The sequence below is a fragment of the Colletes gigas genome, unplaced genomic scaffold (genome assembly GCF_013123115.1).
Source record: "Colletes gigas isolate AHSC1104 unplaced genomic scaffold, ASM1312311v1 Colletes_gigas_Sc00089, whole genome shotgun sequence".
NCBI classification, from domain to species: domain Eukaryota; kingdom Metazoa; phylum Arthropoda; class Insecta; order Hymenoptera; family Colletidae; genus Colletes; species Colletes gigas.
The window spans coordinates 76,836-88,979 of record NW_025106717.1 but is presented as its reverse complement, the minus strand read 5'-3'; the positions used below and the strand labels follow the sequence as shown (position 1 = coordinate 88,979).

At 37.5% G+C, this 12,144-nt stretch overlaps 2 protein-coding genes across 2 annotated transcripts; one reads left to right on the top strand and one right to left on the bottom strand.

The window, feature by feature from the left end:
• Positions 1-4,171: 4,171 nt before the first annotated feature.
• LOC122404011 (calcium homeostasis endoplasmic reticulum protein) lies at positions 4,172-10,357 on the bottom strand. The gene is made up of 8 exons (XM_043407862.1): positions 10,178-10,357; positions 9,493-9,663; positions 8,205-8,868; positions 8,054-8,125; positions 7,421-7,817; positions 6,945-7,348; positions 6,453-6,818; positions 4,172-6,220 (listed from the first exon to the last, which is right to left on the bottom strand). Exons 1-8 carry the CDS (start codon positions 10,194-10,196, stop codon positions 5,926-5,928), a joined length of 2,388 nt encoding a protein of 795 aa, XP_043263797.1. The 5' UTR covers positions 10,197-10,357; the 3' UTR covers positions 4,172-5,925.
• A 25-nt stretch (positions 10,358-10,382) lies between these two features.
• Positions 10,383-12,123, top strand: LOC122404012 (eukaryotic translation initiation factor 3 subunit G). Its single transcript, XM_043407863.1, has 3 exons — positions 10,383-10,532; positions 10,843-11,304; positions 11,381-12,123. Exons 2-3 carry the CDS (start codon positions 10,857-10,859, stop codon positions 11,791-11,793), a joined length of 861 nt encoding a protein of 286 aa, XP_043263798.1. The 5' UTR covers positions 10,383-10,532; positions 10,843-10,856; the 3' UTR covers positions 11,794-12,123.
• The last annotated feature ends 21 nt before the right edge of the window (positions 12,124-12,144 follow it).

Sequence of the window (12,144 nt, the reverse complement as noted above, 5' to 3'; positions counted from 1 at the left end):
AAGTTATTAAAAAATTTTTCGGTGAAATTAAAAAATTTCAACTCGTTCTGAAAAAATTATTTTTGGTTGCGGGGTCAATTGCAAGCATTTTAGGTGAATACACGTACCCTCGAAATCCTACCTATTTTCGAGAAAAAAATTCGAGCAGGTACTGAAATATTTAGACGAAATTAAAAAATTTCAAATCATACTAAAAAAATTGTATTTAGTTACAGAGGTAAATTACAATCATTTTTGGTGAACACACATACCCTCGAAATTCTACCCACTTTCGAGAAAAAAATTTGAATAGGTGTGAAATTTTCCAACAAAATTAAAAAATTTCAAATCGTTCTCGAAAAATTATTTTTGGTTGCACGGGGTCAATTGCAATAATTTTTGGTGAATAATCCTACCCCCGAAATCCTACCCAGTTTCTAGAAAAAATTCAGTAAGGGCGGAACTTTAAACGTTAATAACTTATTAACAAAGCCTCCATCAATAAATTACTATTCTTGATTTTCGTCTTATTTTGGCCTCTTGAATCTGCCATTAAAATTTTTTCCCAGGAGTGGCTGAACACCCTGTATATCGCGAACAGATAAGTAAAATCATCGTACGAATAGCTGAGTAAGCGTAGTTTTAATCGTTTTGTTATCGACTATGCATTAACGCGTTGACTACCAAATTGTAGTGTAAAAAATAGAAGCGAGTGTCCCTGTTCAACGTTTATGACGTTACGTTGCAGAAATTGACAATGAAATTTCGATAAAGCCCTATATCGACATTGCCATTACCGACCAGAAGCTAATTATAGCTTCGTTATCGCGACGCCGAATATAGATCGTCTAGAATGTTCGTTTGAAATTATTGATGGGGCTTGTTACCGATACCTGCATATAAGGAAATCACCATTACGAGTGACTATTTAAAGCTGTACCTTCAGGTGCACTTCCGGCCCAAATACGCGTCTCGAGTGCGAGATCCGGTTTCTGCGTGACGATTATGAGGTCACCTGCGACAGAGCGTGATTTATAGTCAACTTTCGAAAGGTAGCATGCTCGCCAGAAATCCGTGAATAACTGAATACAAAATCAAATTGTTTGCTTTTAAAGATTGTGTAGTCTGTCCTTAACATTATCAGGAATGTTTTTTCAACAATCGATGTACTTGCAATATCATCGTTCGTTTATCATTGGCAAATATTCGATCGTATGTAAAAAAAACAACGCGACACGAAGACTTCAATAATAGATGGAATCTACACTTACAAAAACTTAACCGTACATTTGCAGTTCCATCGATTGTCGTTACAATGCCTGCACAAGTTGTTGTTACATTGATTCTACAACGTAGCAGAATGTTGCAATGTGCTGCAATCGACCGACAAGATCGTGATATGTCTTTATAAGGATCCATGGACGTAACAGGTCCAAGGAGACTGCGAGTCGTTCTAATTTGACAGCGTCCGTGAAATCTACAAACAAGGGTAAGCTGATACCACAGACGAGGTATACGAGTTGACCTGACACCTTATGGACATTTGTGGTCCAATCTGACTACCATACCGACCTGAAAATTCGGAGGTGATTTTAGCGTCCTCTTCTCATAGCGGTCAGTTGAGAAACTATTCACTGAATTGATGATTCTAATGGTCTCCTACAATAATGAATGTGTTTCATTGAAATTTACTTATGAAGGTATCAAACAATATTTCCGTAGAACGTCAAACAAATTTACTAAAAATCAAAAACGAATTTTTAAGAAAAATCGACAGGGGTTAGGTGCGAAAATTTTTCAGCGAAATTAAAAAATTTCAAATCATTCTGAAAACATTATTTTTGGTTGCAGGGATCAATTATAATTATTTTTTGTGAAAACACATATCCCCGAAATCCTAAGCACTTTTATATTTCCAATGAAATTAATCGAATGACCGTATAGTTTTCATTCCATTAAAAAACAATAAAATGTCTGTAATTTCATTTCCTGTCTTATTTCTTCTTGTGTTCATTTCAATAACCTGTTGGTAATGTTGTGAGTAACACGAAAATGGTAATGGGGCTCTATAGCCCCAGAAAAATGGATCAAAAAAATACATTAGGTGTAAAGTCTACTCGTATACCTCGTCTGTGATGATACACGGCGCCATACTACTTGCAGTCGGTAACATAAGATTTTCGATTTCAGTAATGATAAAAAATCACTCACTCGATATGGCGCTTCACGAAAACTACGATTCTATCGTCTATTTTTGCTATCTTTGTTTTCACATACCATATGCAATGAAAAAGAATTTTTAATTTTATTATACTTCGAAACAATATTGTTTATAAATAGAATCTTTGGAATATTATCACCAACGCGATATACAGCGATTTGTGCTTCAAAAAATACCTGTTTTGTCAATGAAATGGCTATTTAAAAGATCAGAGGGTACAGTTTTAATCATGTTACGAATTATCTTTCAGTAACATGTCTTAAATCACGCAGTAGGTCGAGATAAGATTAATGCTCCTCCATGTGTAAAATAAGTTTATGAAAATGTCAATTCTATGTACACAAAGCGTTAAATTAAAAATTACTTAAAGAGGGAATATAAGTACGTATCTTGCAACGAAACGTTTTAAACACGACGCGTCCAGTATTGAAAATAACGAAACGAAACATTTCCTTACGGATTAATTTATCCCAACTCGCTCTTCGATAATCGGTACTTCTCTTCTAAGAATACCCATGCAAACTTAAACGCTACGTTCTAAGAATAACACTTTCAGTAGGCGCGTGCATCCGATGAATACGTGCGGTTGCCAAATCGTTAACGTAATCTACTTTTTATCTTCGCATACTTTTCGAGTCCGAGTGTCACGTTTTACTTAAACGTGCTGCATCAGTTGACCGAGTCCGTACACGCACGTATATCGTTTCCCACGAACGTGGCCGGTTCTTTTTAAAATATAGTCTTATGATTCGTGATAAGAAACTGATCGGTCCACAGGAAACGCGACTTTTCGACACGCCTTGTCTTTCACGTTTGCCACGGGTTTTGCAACGTGGTGTCGCGAGTTTTCTGAACGGCTCACCGACCGGGGCGGTGTTCGTTTACGTTTACAGCGCCGTTGAGCGTGTCTCTTCAAGGTCACCTTTAAATCGCTTAATTATCACATAGGTGCATAATGTTAATTAACCGTACTTCTTACGGAGCATTGACACGATTGCGTGCCAATCATCGGACATCGACACATTACACATGTGCGTGACACGGATGGGAATACTTGCCTCTCCGTCAAACTGAATCCGGTCACAGTCACGCGTTTATCGGTAATCTTTGCCTCCGACAATACTGTCTCCATGGAAGGGTTATAGATATTATAGAATCATCGTCAAACAGCCGCTGAGATGGGATGCGGGGATGAGGTCATCAGCCTGAGAAGGCTGGTAGCCGCATCCTCGCATGGCATCCCGGAGGTCGGAGCGAAAGCTCCCGCGGACCAAACACCGGTGTGAATGTGTTGCGTGTGTGCGAGTGGACTGGGGCATGGGATATTTGCCGCGGGTTTTACCTAAGGCCGCAGGTTGGCCAGTTGGCTGCGGATGAGTACTGCGGCCAACGTGGCCACGCGGTCGGCGGCTTAGGCCCATGTCACGGGGCCGCGGGCGCTGGCGACCAGGCGCCTGCGGTTCAGTGGGAATGCGGTGGGTGGTGTGTCTCCCACCGGGAGGGGCCTGAAAAGGCACGACGCGACGGGGGACTCTGTGATGGCTCACTAGAGTTTCCGGGTCCCTCGCCAGGCGCCTGAGGATGGTCACCATGGGGTTTTACCCGGTAAGAGTCCGGCGCCCGCGGGTGTCCATGAGGATTTCCCCACGTACAAAAAAACGAATCATCGTCAAAACGAATGTTTAGGGTTCCTGAAACCGAATTATTTCTGATACAGTCGCGTTGCGTTATCAACCGATATTACATTTATCGTGACATAAAATATTTATAACGAGAGAGAACAAATGGGCCAAAGTATAGATTTGCAAGATTTAACACTTTGACTGCCACGCCCACCCATATATGGGTGGCAGGATTTATCACTATGATACTAGAAAAATGAATTCTCAAGTTGAGGGAAATAAATTTGGATAGAATTTGTAAATTATAACAAGGTTGCAAAAATAAGTACTGAAAAAAATTCTAGGTGATGTAGCTTACGATGGTTTAAAATCAAGATTTTACTTTTGCAGAATATTGCATTGATTTGGCAGTGAACGTGTTAAAGCATTTGTCTCCTATCTAATAAATATCAACGTTTCGTGCTCGAACCTTGAAATCTCACGTGAACATTTTACTAGATTTATTTTGCATAGATCTCGTACGAACGATTGGATGAAAAATATCACGTGATATAAAAAGAATATCTCAAAAGCTTAAACGACCTTGTACGACGGCTGTTAAGAACGCATACACCAGTTCGACTTTGTTTACGCCACCAAGCGAGCACTGAGGCTGTTATCTTCGCGAAACCGGTTCGCCGTTGGATTTATTTGGTTTCGATATCGACTGTCGGCGGGGGAGTTCAAGAAGGCAACTCACGATTAACAGTGTTGTCGAACATTAAATTGTTCTTAACCGGAGATATTTTCGTTCTTTTTTTCAACGCGCATACACGTGACAACCGACGATAAACAACGGCATAAAAATAATCTGAGGAACGCTGGTATTCTGGGGTATCTCTAATACCAATTAAATTAATTTTCTGAGAAATTCTCTCCAGCAGTTCTGTGAAGTTCGAGTGTACGTCGAGCACGCATGCAAGTCCATGGTAATTCTAATTAACCGTGCCCTATCTTCATTATTACTTCCCTTTCTCGTTTTTCATATTAAACATACACTGTCTGTCTGTCGAGTTATCGTTATGTATCCAATATAATCATTTATTAATTTCCTAAATACAAGTACTTTTTTTTTTAATTTCGTATTTCTTGCTTGCAAATGATGCCTGCGCGCAAAATATTCTCTTATTCCCGTACACGAACAGGATACAATCGTTTATGTAACGTTTAGTGAATCAGTTTATAAGTTCACATGGGAGAAGAACGAACTCCAGTATTGTGTCGTGTGGGATACAATTAAAACATAAGCGTATGTTAAGTTCACGATGAACGATAACTGCGCGATTGGTCGACTTCGATTCCGTGTAAGACGACTTCTTTAATACGATTAAACCGTCGTTTTGGTATATTTAAAAGTTACATTTTTCGTTCAAGTTGATCGAATTATTAATAGATAATTTATCTATTATTATTATCATTATTATTAATATTATTATTAGCGGTAACCTTTCCAAAGATCGATGGGTTTTGTACATAATGTACAATAGATGTATAAAACTGTTCTTTTTTTTCGTATCATGCACCACGAAAATTCAATTTAGGAAATAACAGCCGCTCCTGGTGCACACGGTACCATAAACTTATGATTCTTGTCTTTTTTATAAATTGACAAGTAATCGTTAATTATAAACATTGTTCTCTTTTTCACCATTCACTCGTCGTATTTTCCTCGTGTGGGAACATACAAATAAATGATATTTGTCTCCATGAATGATCGACACAGCATTAAGAAGATATAGTCGTTCTTATCTGAAGTATTAAAATATAAAATAATCGATCGTTATTCCTAACGCGAATGTAAAATTACATAACATACGTATCTGTAACTTGGCAATTTAAATGATAAACAGTGGCTATGTAACAACCGTACAGTCAAATGAGAAATACATGTAAAATTTATTCAACGACCGATAATCAGAAAAATACTATAGATCTTCGGAATCAATCCTCGCGGATTGTTCAGATTGTGTCGACCATGGGACACCGCGAATTCACACTGTACGCGATAATTATACCTGCCGTGAAAAGGATTACAGACGATTCAATTATTTTACTTGGTTATATTCAGTCCCGTTCACCCCTTTCTTCGGCACGCTCTTCCGCTCTCGCTTTCATTCTGGTAATAAATGCCTGACCTTTACTCTTTCTAAAGTTCTCGTATGGATCATTTAAATTTATACCAACGCCTTTGTATTGATCGTTTTTATCTCTAATTTCACCTCCCGATATGGGAGCCTCGATACCCTGTTCATTGGCACCAAGTCCTGCACCGCTCCAACCCATTTTCTTGAGCAACTGATGACCTTTATTACTTTCGTCGAGACTAATTTCCTGAGGAGCTTTACTGTAAGTCGAACCGCTGAAAGAAAACAACGCGTAAGAATCATGTTTTATTAACACGTTGACTTCCACGCCAGTTCTCCATGTCTAGGAGGTGTCATCAACATTTGTTCAAATTATAGTGTGAAAAATAGAAATGTTCGACGATAGTAAATAATTTTGTAACATGTAAGTTTCAAGTACCGGTTCACCAGTGATCACCATGGCAGTCAACGTGTTAAATTGTAAGCCGACTTTTGATCGATACTTACAGGAAGCTGGGCGGAGTTGGACTTCGATCTTGCCTGTCCATTCGTCTGTCAGGACTTCGATCTTTGTTGCTATTCCTTCTCCTCCTACTTCTGTTATTGTGATTGCTATTGCGGCTATTGCGTCTGTGATTAGTTGCCGGAGATCTGGATCTGCTTCTACCCCTCGACCTCGATCGTGACCTACTTCGCGATTTACTTCGATATCGTTTCTTTGGTGGACTAGGACTTTTGGATCTCGGCCTCAAAATTGGCGACGGTGATCTCGATTTTTGCCTTATACCAGCTATTATGTCCTCTTCCTTACGCTTACGCGCAGAATTCTTCGCTTTATAATACTCGTATAAACCTAATTTTTCCCATCCGTCGCTGAAATATATTGAATTTAACATGTGTTTATTGTTAAAAAATAATATAAAGATTACCCATGAATTGCTATTTATCATTCTGTTTATACTGTAATTTTATATCATATAATTTATATTGTAACTATACCTGTCTCGCGGAGAGTCATGATTTGGTGGTGCATAGAATGCTTCTACAGCTGCAACTAGTCGATCACTTGGTGGAGCAGGCGGTGGAAGTCTAATAGCATCTGGATCCAGAGGTTTATATTCGGCGTCTTCTAATTTGATTAGAGGTACCATCAAACCAGCAGGAAGTTCATAGTAAGGCATACTAGGCATTAAATCTTCAACGGAAGGTTCGTGTATAACAGGCGGTGGACCAAATCCTGGCGGAGGTTTTGAAAAATCTGGTAATGGAACATTCGTAAATGGTGGAGGTTCGCTTCCAGGAGGTACACCCCATCCAGGTGGTGGCTGACTGAAATTTACATCTGTACCGATTGGAGCAGGAGGGCCGGAATGAGTAGGTGGTATGGACATATTCTGCTGATTCTGTAGAGTATTATTTTTGGTTAGTATATATGGAGTATATAAAAATAAATTACATAGAAGTTATTGATATACCAATTGCGGCGGCGGTGGCGGTGGGGCTTTCAATTGTTGGTCAATCGCTATTTTTTGTTGCTCAATATTCTGAATTTGTCGTAAAGCATGAGTAACAAATGCTTGATGTTGAGTTTGATAATTATCGAAGGTTTGTTTCGTCGATGTTGTGATCGGTGTAATTGCACTGGCATGTTGAGCAACCAGATTAGCCTGATATTCGGACCAAGACGCACTTGGTTGTTTCAACTTATCTATAATTCCTTCATCAAAGTAATTATTTTTTGATTCCCACAAACTTAATAGTTTATTTAATTTATTAAGTTGTTCATCTGATGCAGCTAGTGAAGTGTTACAGAACATGGGAACAACAACACTTTCCATTGCCTTGCGAAGATCCATAGACTTTTTTCTTGCACTAAAGAAGTTTAAAGTTAAATATTGTGCACAAATACTATACGAAAATTATCAAACTTTATGGTTATGAATATTATTGTACCGAAATTGGAATATCAAATTTTACATTTATTATACCATAAAATACATTTTAATGTAAAGAATATTTGTAGTAGAACAAAACATTTAATTAAGAATTTTATAAATGCTGCAAAATATGTAATCCACAAGTAATTTCTAAATAATCATTACACTTACCAATGATGTAAGACATCATTGACCAAATAGATAATATGAAGTTTATGACTAAAATTTGATGCTTGAATTACTCTGAAATACATATTATAAAATTAATTCGAACATTATTCACGTCGAAAACTGAACGAACTAAAATAGAAAAAATACTTACTTTTTTAATAAATGATCTGCGACAACTTGATTACTTTGCGGAGTAACTGAGTTCTGAAGTATCCAGGCTTTCCCTGCACTAATGCTGTCTTTAGTGCAACTATCGATAATAGGTTGTAACACTGTATCGAACGCAGCAAGATCTGTATTTGTACTTTGTGCATTGTTTTGCAAAGCCGTTTCTTGAGCTTGCCTAACAGCATCTTCTACCCTTCCTTGTTGTTGTGCCATCAGTGCAGCATGTTGCGCAGCCAGATTTTGTTCCGATTGTCTGATTTGCTCTTGTAGCGTAGTCTGCTGCGATTGAAGGTTTGCTAATTCATTTTGAAGCCATCCAGGAGGCCCGCCAATGTTAACCGGTTGTGTAACTCCAGCAATGGGTGGATTCACACCTCCCATAGCACCAGGAACTGGTCCAATCGGTGGTCCTGCATTTCCTGGCCCTCCAATTTGTCCAGGTACTCCAGGTATAACGGGACCACCTTGATTTCCTACTGGTCCAATCCCCACTACTGGATTTAATCCATTGTTCTGAGTATTTAGGCCAGGTGCAAGATTGACGTTATTCAGTGGCTGAGCGACGGTAGCGGCTGTTTGCTGCTGCTGCGAAACGTTTAAACGTGGGTCTGCATTTTGCATTGGATTTATTCCTTTTTGCTTTAAAACTGTAAACGAATGACGGTGGATTATTGTAAGATGTTTGATTCCTTCAATGGATATTGAAAAAGTATACAAATAGTCCAATTTCTGTTGACTCTTATCTTCTACCAGTGCTTAATAAAATTCTTGGCATTTATGAGAGAAGTATATTGAAAATTCAGTAAGTCTTTTGAGAGCACTATACTCTTTCCCTGTTTTATATATACATATATATATATATACGCATATGTATACATATATTTTTTTTTTTAGAGTACTAGGGCATTACAGGGTATATAGTTATTGTAGATGGACTATAGTTCCCACATAGATTGAAGCAATATATTGACAATGTAGTCCGTATTAGATAAGCTCCAGTAAGAATCTTAAAACTACATCTTCTTAAAATCACCATTGCCAAGAAATAGAATATGTCTTTAGCTAAAGCATTCTGCTTAATAAATAGCAATCCCAAAATCTTGAAATGAAGTGCTCATATTCGATGAATAATAGTTTTGTATGTTCACTATGACGAATTCAGACCCTTTCACCCGTATCTCTTTTTCAAAGTCATTCCTTGTTCGTCGAATAAAGCATGGCCATTATGCTTCTCAATTGTTGTAGCTGTTAAGGGGCTGTATCCCACTTACTGGCTTGCTCTGTAGTCACTTTGTACTGATAGTAGTTGAAGTGCTCTCCGCCGAACAGGAAACCAAACTTTGGGTTGTCCTTCTGCTTGTTTTTCGTCATCTGCTCGAACTCTGGTCCGTTGCGAGCCACAAACTGTGCCAGCTTGTCTATGATGTTCCGTAACTCTGTATCTGGGTATTATACCAAAATCAATGGAATTAGTACAATGACAAACTACTTAAGAATTACTTATACAAATATTACAATATAGATGGCAATATTTAAATACAGTACTGAAATAGGATCTCTTATTTTTTAAAGTACGCAGTCCTAATTCAGCCCATCGTAACCTGAAAGATTGAATCTGTTTTGAAAGTTATCATTCTGTGAATATATCTACAAAAAATCTGTCCGAGGATATTTTAATTCGTCGATTAAATAGTTTTGTAATGGTAACCTAATGTGTTGCACAGGTTTACATAACCTACTATTTAGAATCTAATTTTTTTCTTTTTTAAATATATCTCATTACTTCCGTCGTGTGGAAACTCACAAATCTTCAATTCTGACTAATTATAGTGCTAAAATGATAGATCACAAGCATTACGATTAATAAGGAAGGTGGAATGTTAATACGCTCTCTGAAGAGGGAATGTGCTAGACCGCGCTTGACCGGATCGCCAAATCACAACATTCGTTTCTTACCTGCAGGTGCCTGGTCCATTATCGCGACTACTATTTTACTTTTACACGGAATTCTATCACGTTTGTTTTTAGTCTCGTTAACACCTTTTTGTACACAATCGAAATTTGGCTTCGGGAAACATTATTTTCTCACAGTGAACACGACAACGCTAGACGTCGCCATTAATTTCGGAGTAATTCATGTTTCGTTAATATACCGCTAGGGTCGCTGATATTCCAACTTATCACGCGAAAAATACATCCATTTCGACACATTTTTATTCTCCTTAAAGGTTTTACTTTCCTGTCAATTTTTCCCAGTGTTTGTATTCATTTGAATTTCACTCGTGATTACTACAGATTGCGACTATTTAAGGTAACAACATATTTCTAGCGAAATATAAAATATTTAGCATATTCTATCATTTTTGTTTTTGCAGCGTAAACGTGCTTGGTGATAATATATTCATTATATATGGGAAAGAAACAATTATCACAATTTCTTTTGTCGTGTTTTAATTTTATCTTTGTAGAGGCCTAATCATTTATAATGAATAATTTTTATATAATGTTTATGTTACCAATAATATTGTTCCATATGCACTTAGTAATTGATTATACTATTTAACCTAAAAATTATCATGTCAACGTTGCCACATATTTAACATACTTTTCATTGATGTTAGTTGCATAGGTTTTAATGATGCCAGTAGCAGATGTAAAATCTAGCTGGGCTGATGAGGTAGAGGAAGAGGGAGGAGCATTGCCACCGCCTTCGGAAACTTATGAAAATGGATTCAAAGTTCTAACAGAATATAAATATAATCAAGATAACAAAAAAATCAAAGTGGTCCGCACATACAAAGTTGAGAAACGCATAGTTTCAAAGACAATCGCAGTGCGCAAAAATTGGGCCAAATTTGGAGATTCTGCAACTGACAGGCCTGGACCAAATCCTGCCACTACAGTTGGAGGTGAAGATGTTTTCATGCAATTCATTTCTAGTAAGGAAGAAGAAAATAAGATCGAAGAGGATAATCTTGATAAACTAAAGAGTATGGGAGACAAAGGTGTTGTCAAGTGCCGTAATTGTAATGGAGACCATTGGACGTCAAAGTGTCCGTACAAAGATACTGTTCTTGCTGGAGGTAAACTATTTTGTTGCTACAAATTTGCTTTTGAGAAAGTTTAGAACTTTTAAATTTTATGGTATTTACTTTCCAGGGAAAGTACCGGATGATAAGAAACCACCTGGTGCTCCTGGTGCTCCTGGAGCAATGGCAGAATTGAAACCACAGGGTAGCAAATATGTACCACCTGGGATGCGCGATGGAGGCAATAAACGCGGAGATTCTATGCAAATGCAACGACGCGATGACATTACTACTATCCGTATTTCTAATTTATCAGAAAGTACCACGGATGCAGATTTGGACGAGCTTGTGAAGCCATTTGGAACTGTACTCAAATTTTACCTTCCTAAAGACAAGCAGACCAATCTTTGTAAAGGATTTGCGTATGTACATTTCAAGTATAGAATGGAAGCTGCAAAAGCTATTGCTACACTCAATGGTTATGGTTATGACCATCTTATTTTGAACGTAGACTGGTCAAAGCCACAAACACATAATAATTAAAATTAAATTTCTATTATCCGGGGTCCGCGGTATAAAAAAAAAAGTAAAACAATTTGAAACTGTTTCTTTATTGTGACACCAAGGGCAGAAGCGTAAAGTATTTAATATCATGACACATTGGCTGGAGAGAGGCTGGAGTTGTTAATAATGAAGGAAACAAAAATATATTTAATCTCAATTTTCAATGCCTTGCAGAATAAACCTTGTAGGGTTTAATCAAAAGTATATTAATAGTATTAGTGCAGTGTTTTAAATTAAACTTGACTAATTTACGAAACAGTTTTTCTGAGTTTGGTGTCACAAGTTACCATCATTTTTAATTCATTGAATCAATTTCATTTATTACTGTAA